A 15,794-nucleotide genomic window follows, 5' to 3' on the forward strand; every position below is an offset into this window, starting at 1 on the left:
TCGAAAGTCGTAACCTTCAAGTCTCCATCCATCCATCAATTTTCGGAGCCGCTTTATCCTCACAAATGTCACGGGGGTTCTGGAGCCTATCCCAGCCGTCTACGGGCAGTAGGCGGGGGACACCCCGAACCGGTTGCCAGACAATCGAAAGGCACACATCAACGAACAACCACGCGTGCTCACAATCACACCCAGGGACAATTTCGAGTATTCAATCAGCCTGCCATGCATGTTTTTGGAATGCGGGAGGAAACCGGAGTACCCGGAGAAAAGCCACGCAGACCCAGGGAGAAAATGCAAACTCCACACAGGAAGACCCGGAGCCGGGATCGAACCCACGACATCTGCACTGTGAGGTCGGCGTGCTAATCACTGGCCCACCGGGTCAAGCGAAATTATTTTGTTTTAGTTATGTCATAACCCTTTGAGGGACACGACAGTGAACAGCTTAAAAAGGTTATCAGGTGACAGAGTGCATGAAAGGGTTAATGCAAATCTCACTTGCAGTCAGATTAAAGAATTACGTTCCTATTGTGCAAGGGGGGAAAAAAGTCAGGAAAAGCCTACTAGAGCATCCGAACTTGATCAGATGTTCTCCAGAGGCACTTTGAATGATGGCAGTTACGTGCTGACACCCAGTTAACATGATCTTGAATGTAATCGGTTCATTTGGAACACAGCCACATCCCCAGTTTGCGACTAACCAAGCAACTAATTAAGTAACTTCACCTAATCTAATTAATGAAAGGGGGAAAGAAGCAAAAATGACATGAAAGCCACCTTCAATAGCTGAACTTTATTAAGCCTGATCAGAGGCACCTTAATTTGTGGCATGCGTGTGATGACTCCCATTTGACATGAATTTAAATGTGATTGCTTAATTCTGACACAGCCACGCACCCAATTTAGGAACTATGAAACTAAATGACAGTAAAGTCAGCAGAAATGACAGGAAAAGCCTACTTGAACAGCTAAACTTTATTTGAGGTTAATCAGAGGCACTTAAAATGACGGCAGATGAGTTGTGCTGACTCCCTAAGTTTGAATTTGATGGGTTCATTCTGGACATAACGACAGCCCCAGTTAGTTTGGGATAGCTTTTTTTTTTTTTTTTTTTTTTTAATGAGGTGATTTACACACTATCAGTCAAACTAATGGTGGAAAAAGTTTTGAACTGATTTATCTTGGTCTCATTTTTTCATATAAAACAGGGGTGTGCAGACTTTTTATATCCACTTCAATAGAAGTTTTCAAATACAATACTACAATATAATTACCTGTAAGCAGAATCAGGTGAGGATATTTTCAAACAGCGCTAATATATAACACACACATTTGTATTCTTTTTGACAAACATTGAAAATAGGCGTTATGTCATTCTAATGACCAATTTAACACCTGAAAATGATCAGCATCCCCCCTACCCCCCCCCCCCCCTCCCACTCAGTTTTTTTTTCTTTTCCTTTCCCAATGTCGCAGCAGCGTGTCGCCCCACCGGGAGCTTTGTCTCCTCATAATTGATGATTGCATTGTAATTAATCACAAAGGCGAGACGGCTGTTATTAAGTTGATGTGAAATAATGCCGGGCTCCCGAGTCCCGTGTTATAATGACCACTGGAGGAGGGTATTAAAGCTAATCATCATTGTGCCGAGCAAGGGTGGGGGGTTGGATTTAGCACACCTCCAGACATTGTAAAAGCGAGAGGGCTTCTTAGGGAGGGCTGTGAGGATTACCCCGGAGCTGTGAGATATAAATATACACCCTGGGGGAGAGATTTTGTTCCCCGGGGCAGACGTTTATGGAGAGGCATGTGTCTGAATAAGCGAAGCGACCCCTCCTCCCACTCACCTGCACATGCTAAACATATTCCCCTTTAGCTCTATGTTAAGATAGAGCCTCGCATTGTAAAGCTGCTTAATTACTGCCCAAGATGTCCGATTGTGCCCGACTGGGCCGTTGCACATACATTAATCTCGGTATGCAACGCTGTTATTGCGATGCGTTGCGAAGCATGCTAATTGGAAAACTCTCTTCGGGGTGGTTCACTAAGCGCTCTATAACTTGCGCAACCGCCTCGTTTTTACGCGGACATCGATATTTCCCATTTGAAGTCAGGCAATGCATGTAAATAGCATTTTCTCCTTCCGTGAACACCAAGAAGTTGACATTTGGCGAAATCCGTTAGTAGATCAACCGGAAAATAAACCGATCATGATATTGCATTTCCTGGTCTTCTGGTTGCTGTATTATTGACGTGAGCAGTCAAGTAGTATGATGGACTTGAGACGTCCATGGGTGTGAAAAGAAAGACACATTTAGCATCCAAATACATTGGTTATAATTTATAAGAATTATATATATGTATGTATATATATGAATATATGTATATACATATTTACAGCATATGATTATATACATACATGTCAGTGTGTACTGTTTTGATATATATCATATATACTTTGTATAATGTGTGTATATATTTGTATCTGTAATCTGCTGTAATGATTGATGATTACTGTCAAACTAAACATAAAACAAAGAGAATTACTTCCTGATGATTGAATGATTGCTCGCCAACGGCACACCCTGTTTTGCTGTGGGATCATATTTATTTTGTATCAAACAATTACAAATAGTATCGATATCAGTGTTCGTGATACCGTCGCGATATTTGCATCATAATGGAGTGACATCAAATATTGCAGTGTCACACACTGCTCACAGCTTTTGGTGCCAATACCTCAGTCGCCTGATAACGTCGATCCAGTTTTGATGGAATTTAGCAACATCATTTCCAACATAACTACAAAGAGGAAAATGAACTCTATATGCTTGCGGTGTTGGCGACCGGAGGCACTCGCGTAATCCTTTCCCAGTGCAGACGGGAGCGGGATAACATTATTATGAGGAGAATATCAGCGGGCGGAGCTTCGGGCTCATTCCGTTAAACGAGGCGGCTTTCTTTGTTGACTTTCTTTTCAAAGGAGCTGAAATCTGATACAGACACCTAAAAAAAAAAAAAAAAAAAAATCTCCCAAAACACGAGTGAAATAAATAATCATATGGCATTCTCAGACAGAACAGACACGGTCTTGCAGAAGTTGGATTCTCCGCATAATGATGCACAAAGTTATTTTTGGAATTTCTTCTGTGTCAGAATGCTCTAGATCAGTGGTGGGGAACATTTCTCTCATCAGGGGTCCATTTCAGTCCAAAGGCCATCGTAAGTTTATGATGCAACGAACAAACTAATGGTTGGAACACCCTGAACTGAAAGCGAGCCAATCGCACGGCACACATAGACAAACATCCGTGCTCACAATCACATCGAGGGACAATTTCGAGCATTCAATCAGCCTGCCATGCATGTTTTTGGAATGTGGGAGGAAACCGGAGTACCAGGAGAAAACCTACGCAGGCACGGGGAGATCATGCAAACTCCGCACAGGAAGGCCGGGGGCCAAATCGAAATCCGCACCTCCGCACAGTGAGGCGGACGTGCTAACTAGCCGACCACCGTGCTGCCATGGCGATAGACTAATTTTTCTCACCAAAAAAAAAAAAAAAAACAAACAAAAAACTATTATGGATGTAGAACTTTCCTAAACTTAATTTGACCTTTTTCTATCCATTTCACATCAGTTCCTCAGAGGTTCTGCCAACGATCCAGAGCTTTTCTCGCCTTACATTGGTAGTCATGTTTGACCTGCATAATCTGTCTACTCCCTGCAGAGCAAATTGAACCCCCTCAATGTGACCCCCCCAATCCGGGCGGTGGACATGGACAGAAACATCCAACCGCCGTCAGACAGGCCCGGTGTGCTTTTCTTCATCCTGGTTGGTAAGGCCATCACGTCCCCCCCCGCACCCGACATTGATTTTTACTCATTTAATCTTGCTCACCTCTGCTGCGACGACATGCTTTGACTTTTGAATGATCACTCTTGACGCTCTTTTCCGTGCCGTAAATGTTTTTTTTCTTCTTCATTGCAGGCCATCCGGTCACATATCCTCAGTACTTCTCCCTGAACAAAACCACGGCGGAGCTGCGCGTCCTGCAGCCCATCAGCAGGGACTTGTATCAAAGGTTCACGCTTGTTATTAAGGTGAAGGATGAATTCGAATGTGCTCATCAATGTTGCATCAGCCAAGTCGGAACCGCTGTTCGTTTTGCTCGCAGATTGACCGTGTCGCCTTTATTTGAAAGAATCAAAAAGCAACCCTGCATCGGGCTTAGCGGTTTCCGTGCTGTGGCTTTGTGATGTTGTTGTTGATGTTGTGTTGTTAAGAGTTTGTGTATTTTCCGGTCCTGATCTGGTTTTTGTACCAGTCTGAGGGTTCGTTTTAATCTTCATGCTGATCCACTTTGTATACCAGGGTTAGTGTTTATTCTGGTTCTGGTCTAGTTTCTATCCAGTTATTAGGATCGGCCCTTGTCCAGGTTAAACCAGCTTTAGCTTTTATTCCGATTCTGATCAGGTTTCTATTTGGTTGGAAGGGTTAATGTCAATGTCCGGTTTCTATCCCAATGTTAAAATTGCTTTCGGATTTATTTACTTGTGAGTGTTGATTTTGGTGCTGATCCACTTGGTCAACCCAGTGTAAAGGTTTGTGTTTATTCTAGTCCTGATGCAGATCCTGATTCGTCTATATTCTGGTGGTGGTTCAATTTGGAATCCACCGGAGGTTTCGTGTGTTGTCTGCGATCAGGGTTGGTGTTTATTCTCAAATTTTAACCTCACCTAAAGAGTTAGTGGATATTCAGGCCGAGTGATGTGGTTGGTATCATGGTACTGGTCCAGTTTGGAGTCTCGTGTTGGATGAGTGCAGACCCAAAGTGCTGGTCCAGTTCATGTTGAAGTGTTTCGGATTTGACGTTATTGCAGTGCTGCTCCAGTTTGTAACCTGGGGTATGATTTTTTATTTTTTTTTTAGCTTTGAGTTGGCTAGTCCAGCCGTTCCACATCGATAGCCTCAATGGCTGAAGGCTGTCTTACCTTATCTCGAGCCACGCTTCGGTGATCGAGTCAAAGTAGATGTGATGATTCATGAGAGGGGGAAAAGTGAGCTTCTCTGAGCTGAATCCTAATTTCAACTTGCTGTTTCCTGTGAAAGATGGCTTGAGAGGAAGGGGGACGAAGGAACACTGGAGACGCATGCGGAGATTGGGGGTGGGGAGTACATTTGCGAATGGACGCTGAGGAACCAGTGTGAAAATGAGCCACGGGTGTCTTGAGAATGCTCCGCATCGAAACACAACTCGAGGCGCTGTGCCTCTGAAAACGGAACAAATGGAGTTGTACACGGCGACAAGTGGTCTTATCACACACCAGGAGAGGAAAAACAAAACGATCTACGGTGACACTTTAAAGGATGACGGGATTGGGAGACACGCAAGCAAGCGATAAGCAATGAATCTCCCGGAGGTCATTTACTGCCGCTTCCCAGATACGGCAACCCGGGCTAAAGACTAGACTCTCAAGAGAACACTGCAACCCTGCACCACCTGTCTGTCTTTTATCAGGCTCAAATGCACTATAATGTTGAGATGGCGCGCACACTTTATCGGTCAATGACAGCTATTTTCCCTGGGGTGGTTTTTTTTGGGTTGTTTTTTTTTTTTGTTTCAGAGAGCGCGTTGGATCTCCGGGTAAGGAAAGTACGGGTGTAGGCAGGCAGTCAGTCCTGTGTGACATTGCGGTGGCAGTGAAACCAGGTCGTAATGTCCTCTGCTAGCTTGAAGACGGAATAACCGGCAATATGGAATCATCATACGCACGCACACTTTTCAACAATTAGCACCAGCCTGAGCCACATTTGAATTGACACTCTGCCCGGCAAAATTGAGCCCACGTGCGGAATTGGTCTCAGGTCATGGCTTGAACTGATGTTCCCACAGTCTCTGATCTCTTTTTTTTTTTTTTTGAGGGGGTGAGGGGGGGTCATAATGTTTCCTTGGTGTGAGTGGTATGGTGGGCGCTGATAGGATCGAGCAAAAACAGGGCATTGCTTCAGTTTGATCCGATTGCGCTGCTTCCGAGTCACATTTTGGGGAATACACGGATAGGATGACGCGCGTGTATGTTTGGTAATGCACCACGTTATAAAAATCGATCGAGCTGCAATCGAAAATGGATTCATGGATACTCACGGTAGATTGAGCGAAGCTACGTGGCCCGCTTTTGCAAGCCCCATGTTGCCAAAATGCATCAACAAAATCCCAAGTCACAGTTGGAATTGAATTGAGTTTTCCGCAGCCTTTTTCAGACCCATCAAAGACAGTCCGGCTCGGTTCCATTGAATGTGAGCGATGTGCGGCGCACACTTTATCGGTCAATGACAGCTATTTTCCCTGGGGTGGTTTTTTTTGGGTTGTTTTTTTTTTTGTTTCAGAGAGCGCGTTGGATCTCCGGGTAAGGAAAGTACGGGTGTAGGCAGACAGTCAGTCCTGTGTGACATTGCGGTGGCAGTGAAACCAGGTCGTAATGTCCTCTGCTAGCTTGAAGACGGAATAACCGGCAATATGGAATCATCATACGCACGCACACTTTTCAACAATTAGCACCAGCCTGAGCCACATTTGAATTGACACTCTGCCCGGCAAAATTGAGCCCACGTGCGGAATTGGTCTCAGGTCATGGCTTGAACTGATGTTCGCACAGTCTCTGATCTCTTTTTTGGGGTGGGGGGTTCATAATGTTTCCTTGGTGTGGGTGGTATGGAGGGAGCTGATAGGATCGAGCAAAAACAGGGCATTGCTTCAGTTTGATCCGATTGCGCTGCTTCCGAGTCACATTTTGGGGATACACGGATAGGATCACGCGCGTGTATTTTGGTAATGCACCACGTTATAAAACTCGATCGAGCTGCAATCGAAAATGGATTCATGCATACTCACGGTAGATTGAGCGAAGCTACGTGGCCCGCTTTTGCAAGCCCCATGTTGCCAAAATGCATCAACAAAATCCCAAGTCACAGTTGGAATTGAATTGAGTTTTCCGCAGCCTTTTTCAGACCCATCAAAGACAGTCCGGCTCGGTTCCATTGAATGTGAGCGATGTGCGTGCGCTGACTGATGCACTTGTTTACGTGTGCATGGAAGCCTCATTGCCTTGTGGAGTCCAAGCCTCAAATTAACAGCACCGCTTGCCTAAACAATGGCAGTCATACCAGGTTGTTGGAAGTCCCGGATTGCAAATTGGCAGCAAAGCGCTACTTCAGACGGAGCTAAAGCTCCTCTTTTCACTTCACCATAGTTGCTTTGCACCGAAATTCCACAAGGTGGCACCAAAGCACTAATTTTCTCTTAGACAGGTCTGTGGCCTGTGTAAATGAAGCTCCTCATTTAACTTCAATATAGTTTATTTGTGCCAATATGCCACTATGGTTCCAAAGTACTACTTTTCCTTTAGACTGGGTTATGGTCTATCTAACTGAAGCTTCTCCCCTCAGTTAAACGGTGTTTCTTTGCACCAAGATGCCATTAGATGGTGCGAAAAACTGTTCCAATAGACAGGGCTTGTGGCCTTTCTAAATAAAACTTCTCCGGTAACTTCAACATAGTACAGTTCCACAACGATGCCACTAGATGGTGCCACAGCACTACTTTTCTTTTAGACAAGGCCCATTTAAGTGAAGCGGGGAAAAGTTTATCAGCAGAAATAAAGGATAGGAAAAGAGGTTTTAACTCACGGCACCTGCGTATGTCACTTTGCGTTTTGTTCTCAGGCCGAACAGGACAACGGCCACCCACTGCCGGCCTACGCCGACCTCATCATAGAAATCCTCGACGAGAACAACCAGGCGCCGTACTTCCAGTTTGTCACCTACCAGGGTTACGTGAGCGAGTCGTCCCCGGTGGGCACCACCATCTCAGCCGGGGTCAATCTCACCACGCCGCTGGGGATCGTTGCGCTGGATAACGACGTCGAGGAGGTGAGGGTCGTCTGCCCTGCAGCATCGACCGATGATAGCCAATGTCCTTTCAGACGTGTGTGAAAAAATAATGATGCATATTCATCCTGCCTCCATGAGTCATTTCCCATGTTTGTCATCATTGTAGCTGGCTCTTGGTGATACTCCTGTAGGTAAAAGAGAGGCTTTCAAAGAGCTGCGCCGCACACCCATTTACAGAATTGAGCATATCATGGGGATGTCCTGATTATTTACACATATTGGTGATGACTCCTTTGATTTATAATTGCTGTTCTGTGGGGGGGGGGGGCGGGGGGAGACTGCAGCAGAACCCTAATGGCTTCTTCATTCATGCCAGTAAAAATTCCTAATGACACTCTGTTAAATCTGCATTTTAGTTCACTTTGGTTTAGTGTGCCGTGGAATGTGCAGTATCTACCACGGTGACACTCATCTGATTAATACGTGCAAATTTAGCGCAGATAGTAAATAGGTGATGATTCATTTGCTGGCTAATGAAGCCGGCGGGTGGATCTGCAGTCTGACTCAGGGCATCCCTCCTTCCTGTGCATGGGGAAGCGCTTATTGACTCCTGGAGACGATTGCAGTGGTAGAGATGCTCAACTGACACTTTTTTTTTTTTTTTTTACGTACACCTGCACAATCCAATGACACAATAATGCACAGTCACTTGCTAGAGCTACTACAACTACCGTACTAGTTAGCACTCGTATTATTTGCCGCTACTACTACACTTCCCAAGCACATTTCTCATGCCATTAAGTAGATTATGGCATATTTCGTCCAGCCCTCCATCCTGAGGTGCTCGCCAGCCAATCACTGGGTATTATAATGTTACTGTCAGATAAAAATAAAAATGGAAAAAAGACAACTTATGATAATTCAGAATATTGAAAGAGTATTAACAAAAGTATCCCAAAGAAGTAAGAATTCAGTTTGTGGTTGCAGTTTGCGGTTACCGTATTTTCTGCACTATAAGGCGCACCTTCAATGAATGGCCTATTTTAAAACTGTTTTCATATATTGGGTGCGTGCATTATAAGGCACATAGAGTAGAAGCTACGGTGGTGGCTGCGGTTGCATTATGCATCCACTAGATGGAGCTACGCTAAAGGGAATACAATACAATTCAGCTTTATTTATATTGAGCTTTCACAACCGCTGCAGCTGAAACAAACAAAGACCATTTAAAGTACTACGTCCAAGAAATTAGAATATTGATCCATATTTAAGGCACATTGGATGATAAGGCGCACTGTCGGCTTTTGAGAAAATCGAATGCTTTTAGGTGTGCCTTATAGTGCAGAAAATGTGGTAGTTTAGAGCGGCACTGTATTCGTAAATCCATATTAAGTGACATATAAGAGGAAAAATGTGTCAGATTATTAAAATAACATCTCTGCAGACTGAGGCAACATCATGGACACAGCTGTTATTCTATTGTGAAGGTGTACCTTATATTATGTCGAGTGCAATATTCTGAAAATGTCAATATAAGCGTGGGTTTTATTGGAGTGCTTCGAATACTTTGCTTGCATTCAGAATTCCTGCTGTGTGTTGTCAGCGTTCAAAAGTGGACTTTCTGGCATGCGTTTGAGAACGTAATGGTGTGTTTGTGAGATCCGAGGACCATATATCTTCCTCAAACAGACGTCTGCCATCCTGCAGTTCACCTTTCAAAACAGCTTTGTTTCCATGCGTTTCAGGAGAAAATGTGAAGGGTAGACACGCGGAATGTAATCGATAACCCTCTCTGTTGTGGTGTTTACCAAAGCAGGCCGACAGACGCTAATCGAACGCGCCGATGACCACTACGGATGTTCAGACAAATAAGTTGGGCGCTTCTGCGAACGCTATTGTTCATCACCAGCGTGCATCGTATTTTATTCGTCTTTGTATAAAAAAAAAAAAAAAGGAAACTGGAGGTGGTTGTTTGAGTAGAAATCATTCTTTTATTGATGTTGTCATGTTAAAAACACATTGATCCATCCTTCCTCCCACTCCTCGCTAGGAGGATCACACGTTTGCTTTCCTCAGCCTTGGAAGGGAGACGAAGCTTCCATTTGGCCATGGTAACGCATTTCTTGTTATATTCCACATCTCCACAACTGCAAGACTCAAGACCCCATGTTGAAGATAACCCTGGACGACTACACGGCCATCTTCAGTCTGACCCCGACCGGCATAATCCGCTATCTGAGGCTGCTGAAACCCGTCGACCGGGAGAAGCAGATGACCTACACGTTCACGGTATGCTCCGTTCCTACTGGCCGCAGTAAATTACCGCCGACCTTTGACCTGCATCTCCTTTCGTTTGTTTGAGTCGATGGTCGGAGCAGACGCAATGTCAGGGGCAGTCGCGTCTCGCACAATGCGACCTTTCCTAGGCAATCGAGGAGCAATGTATGTTCTCGCGAATGTACGAGGTGTGTCAAGGCAAGGCGTGTTTTATTTCTATAGCATATTTCATACATAAGGCAAGTCAATGTGCTTCACAAAAGACACAACATCATACAAGCATTTACAAACAAAACACTCCACCAAATTCTGGAGCAAAGCAGAGAAAACAAAAACTTCTTATGAAGACCGCCAGAAGATACACTGACACCATTGAAAAAAACTGTGTTGTGTTAAGAAAGTGGATCTTTGATACATGCATTGAGAAATGAAAAAAAAAATCTGTAGGCATAAAAAGCAGGATTAAAGATGATTTCACGTTCAATTTTCAGCAAAAACTAGGATCACCTTGTAACAAGCCTACTTCCTGTTGAGACTCTTCTGTCCAGTATTAAGCGTTCAAAAATGCTGTGCTGTCCAGTGGCCAACAGTGGAATTACATGAAAATAAAAATGCCTCAGAACTAAATACAATACATATAATTTGTACCGTGCTCATGTGATTTACAAAATACAGCCCAACTGTATTTGTAAACAAGCAATTAAAAATTCAGTGTTTTATGTGCCACCTTTAAGCCACACACTTATTTTAACCTGTGCCAGTAGCACTTAGCCAGCGGGCAGCTAACATCATTTTATCTACTTGGACCTGACTTGAAAAAGTTACTGTGTCAAGCTGACTTTTTCAGTTAAAGAGAAGCCAATTGGGTTTTTTGGGTTTTTTTTTTACAAGGCTTTAAATGAGAGAGACTGGCACTTGGTCCAATGGGTCCGATAATATGAAGTGCTGCTTCATCAGAAAAAAAGGCAAAATTGGGTCTAGAATGGTTCGATGAGAATTGATTCTCTCATTTTATTTTATCGCTCTACTCACCACATTTTTCTAATCTCGCTGCCAAATCCTGATGATCAGCGCAGTCAATATGGTGGGCAAAAAAAAAAAGAAAAATCCATTTAAATCCTTTTTGATCCATTTACAGGTTGTCCTGCAGGTGAAGCTTTATACGAGCAGCGTTAAAATCACTCCTACACGCTGCTCGTAAAGTTCTCAATTTACTAAACACATCCTTCTCCTGACAGATTAACCTTGCGTCAAAAGCAAATATGCAAAGCGTGTTGCCATAAAACCGCACTCACTTGCTTTATTGCACATACAGTATCCATCTGGCAAAGGGCAGATGGGGAAAAAGCCCATTGCAAAAGAGCATTCGTGTTCAAATATTTGCATTCTGTTGTTATTACTCATCGGCCACATAGGGGCCAATCTGATTGAAGCGTTGAATAAATTACACAGTTCCAGTTTGACCAGAAATTTGTTTGCCCTTTTTTCCTTCTTTCATTGATTTGCGGCTAGTTGTGATAAAACTGCGACTATAATCATCAGGAATACCATTTTTTTTTTAATATGTATGTGAAAAAAAATAATGTGACATGTCCATTTAATAAACTTGCATATCTCCATCTGGAATGCACCAGTCCTTCAACTAAATTAGTAATTCAATTTAAAACTATTACAAAGAACAATAAATGCATTAATGTAAATACAATATCTACTCACAGAAATCTGAAACATGTCCTCATCTCATTTTTTTAACTTTAACAAAAAAATGTGAATAATAATCAAAAGATATGTATATATCATCATGAAATATTAAATACATAATGGTACATATTGTATAGATTTAGTTAAATATGAATACATACATAGTGTATGAATTGTTATATGTGTAAATGATATAAAGGTGATCTTGGTGTGGGAATTCTAAGGATCGGTGTCTGGTATCGGCAGCATCTGTGAGTACCCAATACCTTATAAAAGGCTGTTTTTTTCCCTCTATTATCAATACCTGGTATTGGTATTTGGCCGCCACTAAATATAGTCATATGTAATATTCAAAACACTAGTTTCTCAAGTACATCACTAATCCTAATACTGTTGAGCCCCAATAAACAAATATTCCTGAACGTTTACTGCCTTATTTTTGTACAACCTGAAAGTACAAATCTTGATGATTTCAAATCTATTGTGGTGATGCATTAAGACAGCACATCTACAAGCCTGAACCTCCTTTAAGGTCATTTCTGCAGCACTTGTTTGAGATTCTCTCATCAGATGCGTAGTCATCTGTCTCGCAAGGCCACGGCAAATCGACCCCGCAAATATGTGTGTCGTCTGCACAGATGGTGGCGTCGGATGGCGTCCAACGGAGCGGCCCCGTCACCGTCAACATCTTAGTCGTCGACGCCAATGACAACGCGCCCACGTTTGCTCAAGTGTCCTACAGCGTGGACTTATTCACAGACATGCAACCCGGGGAGACGGTGCTGCAGGTAATGAGTCCGCACAAAAACATTTCCGCCCGCTGGTACGATTCTCTCAGCAACCCGTTTGTGTCTGCATGCCTGCATTATACTGCCTCCCGGTGGCCAAGGCAGGCACAGCAGAGGGAGCACGACAATGAATTGAATTACAACAAAATCCTTATAAAGCTGTAGGAGTGGCAAGGAGAAAATCTTTCGGGGGCGGCGCGCAGGTATCGTGGTGGATTGTGTTTTGATTGTGGATTGATTTCTGAGTCCGAATAAATGAATTAAACGCGTATCTCAAGGCACATTTTTTTTATATTACTCGGTTACAGCAAAAAGCAATAGCCAGTCCTTTCATGACTTTTTCTTTTTTTTGCATAATACTCCAAATTGAAGTTATCATTAGCAGCGGTGGTACTAAGTGAATTATCCGAGCCCAGCACAGGGACCTATTACAGCGCAAGAACACTTGTTGCCGTCTTTTGGTCCGTATCATAAACAACCGGAGGATGCCCCCTCTGGGATTCATCGCGGCTGTCGAGGGGCAAGCATCCATGCTGGATGACTAATATTGTCTTTAGGCACTTCGGTTTAAAAAAAAAAAAAAAAAAAAAATAGAGGAATCAATAGGTCGTGAGGTTTGTTTGCTCCTCGGCAGTTTCGGAATGTATATAGGCGGTATGAGGTTACCATAGGTCGACAAATGTTTACCACTGGCACTGCTGCGCGCAAGTGCATTATGTACACAGCTGTAGGGGTGGCAAGGAGTAAATTGGAGACAATTATTTATTCCACGCTGTGCAAAAGGGCTTTATGGTGGAAAATAAGCCAATGGCACAAAAGCCACACTGGCTAGTTAAATTTCATGTTCACTTGGCCTTCAGTGGCGGATTTATTTCACCCCTATCTGGTCGCAACCATGAATATGAGGCCGTCTAACATTTTTATTTATTTTTTTTTTTTTGGGAGACCGATTTTAATATTTGGCAGAATAGAATTCTGACAACTGATTCGATCGAACCCAGGTTAAGAACCACTGGTTTAGATGGATGACTCGGACGGCCCACCACCACCTACCACTGAAACCAAAAAAAAAAAAAAAACGCACACAATGACACAGCAACATGAAATGCATCAAAAAGTCGTGCTCTACCTCCAGCATCAGCACAGTAGGATTTGTTTTTGATAATGTTCTCTCTACTCCGATTCTCTTAATAGATTAGAGATCCCACCTGATTCCATTATTGCGCTGCCTTTAACCCTTTGAGGGAGAGCGGTGACTAAAGTGGACAGCTTACCATGTTATCAGGTTGCAGGGTGCATGAAAGGGTTAAATATCATTGTTTGATCCCAGCTGTGCACAAACATGCCGCTGCCTAAAAATGTGAATCCGTAACCCCGTTCGGCTAAATCCACTCATGCGGAGCCTTCCATCTTTTTCATTTCCTCTCCATTCGTAGTTCGACTTCGCTCGTTTGTCTTTCTGTCCGACTCGGAAAGGTCGAGTTTAATCTGTTTTAAAAAAGAATGTCCGTTTGGCCTCCGCGAAATGAGGCCAGCGGCCGTGGCGTGTTCGGCGTGAGCGCTTAACCGGTTTTTATAAGCCCTTTATGAAAGAGGGTAAGCAGGCAGGTTCCCTCGGGCTACTGCTGATGTTTTATGTTTGATGCGCCGACTTGTCCATTAAAACAAGGTGCGCTTGGTTCAGGATGAAAATTCGCCAAAGATGTACAGAAAGTCCAGGCAAGGCTCGCCATTCCTCGCGGCGGGCCGCCGTCGAGTAACTGGCTGATCCGGACTAATGCGTTTGGAAATCAAAGCGAGAACCCGAGCTTTACGCTTTCATTTCAAAAGCGCAACAATCCATTTCGGCGCCATCCAAACTTTTATTGAGCTCGAATCTCAACAGGCTGCGGCCACCCGCCGCGAGGATTTATCTTCAATGCAACATCTATACCTTTAATGTTGCAGAACAAAGCTCGCTTTTCTGTTTGGTAGTAGCCTGACATCAAAACTGGTTCAAGTCATTTCCACGCTCCGAGTGGCCATAAAAGTGTCGAGTTGATGCGCCTGCTTCTTTCTGTCTTCCCGCGTCAAAAGTTAACGGCGGGGGATGCTGACGAGGGACTCAACGGACTGGTGACCTACGAGATCCTGGCCGGGGCTCAGGGACACTTTGTCATTAATAATCGCACGGGTCGCATCACAGTGGCACCCGGCGTCAGCCTCGCCGTCGGACGATCTTTCGCGCTGACCGTCAAGGCGTCCGACAACGCGCCGGAGTCCCTGAGAAGGTACGCTCGCATGCACGCAAATTCCATTGCGGGGGACGGTCAACGCAGCACTCGCAAACGTGAAATAAACTGAAAACCTGCACAAGGGTTGGATGAGCAGATGGATGGAAGGTTGGGTGGCGCTGTTATAATAGTTTGGGATTTTAGTTCGTTACTTTTTAGTTCCTTTCGACTTTTGTTTTTTGGATCGAGTTACAGTCAAACCTCGGTTTTCGAACGTCTCTGTTCGGTTTTCGACCAAAAATTTCGAGTTTTTTTTATGCTTCGGATGACGACCGAATTTCGGTTCTCGAACAAACTGAGCGCACTTGAATGCGTCACTTGACTCCTCTCGCCTTCCTTGCACGAGGAAGTGACGAAGAAGTGACGCTTCCACGTGTAGCGTGCCATTGTGAACAGACGTGTTCAATAAAGATTTTTTTTTTTAAAAAAAGAAGCGTGGTTTCGGTTTTCGAACAAATCGGTTTTTCGAACAGCCTTCTGGAACGGATTATGGTCGAAAACCAAGGTATGACTGTACTCTTAATTGTTTTTTAGAGCAGGTTTTTGGAGAGTTTTTATTAGTTTTAGTATTAGTTTTATTAACATGGAGTGTTTGTTGAGTGTAATTAAAAAATAAATAAATAAAATAAAATAAAGGTCACAAAGGATTATGTAATAAAATATGACCTTTCCTCTTCTATCCGGTTCTACAGCAATACCAAAATGAATAATTTTAAAATGAATGTATGATGACATTCGTTTTCTAAACATTTTTTAGTTCGAGTTATTTTGTTAGCTTTTGCTAACTGCCATCACCTTGTTGTTGTTGCTATTTGTTTTTTTTTTTTTCTTCGCTATCCTCTTGCCCCGAGCTCCAT

The 15,794-nt window shown here is 43.6% G+C and overlaps 1 protein-coding gene across 4 annotated transcripts in view; it reads left to right on the forward strand.

Moving 5' to 3' along the window:
* The window catches only part of pcdh15a (protocadherin-related 15a), a 228,633-nt gene that overhangs the window by 133,782 nt on the left and 79,057 nt on the right, over positions 1-15,794 (forward strand). For all 4 annotated transcript variants that reach the window (XR_002170731.1, XM_019891743.1, XM_019891745.1 and 1 more), the window contains exons 11-16: positions 3,735-3,843; positions 3,996-4,108; positions 7,731-7,937; positions 10,053-10,187; positions 12,515-12,664; positions 14,741-14,934. Coding sequence is in view for 3 of the 4 variants with exons in the window: in XM_019891743.1 (XP_019747302.1) it covers positions 3,735-3,843; positions 3,996-4,108; positions 7,731-7,937; positions 10,053-10,187; positions 12,515-12,664; positions 14,741-14,934 (908 nt within the window). In the remaining variant the exon portion in view is untranslated. The remainder of the gene's footprint in view (positions 1-3,734; positions 3,844-3,995; positions 4,109-7,730; positions 7,938-10,052; positions 10,188-12,514; positions 12,665-14,740; positions 14,935-15,794) is intronic.

Source organism: Hippocampus comes, unplaced genomic scaffold, assembly GCF_001891065.2.
Source record: "Hippocampus comes isolate QL1 unplaced genomic scaffold, H_comes_QL1_v1.1 scaffold121, whole genome shotgun sequence".
Lineage (NCBI taxonomy): Eukaryota > Metazoa > Chordata > Actinopteri > Syngnathiformes > Syngnathidae > Hippocampus > Hippocampus comes.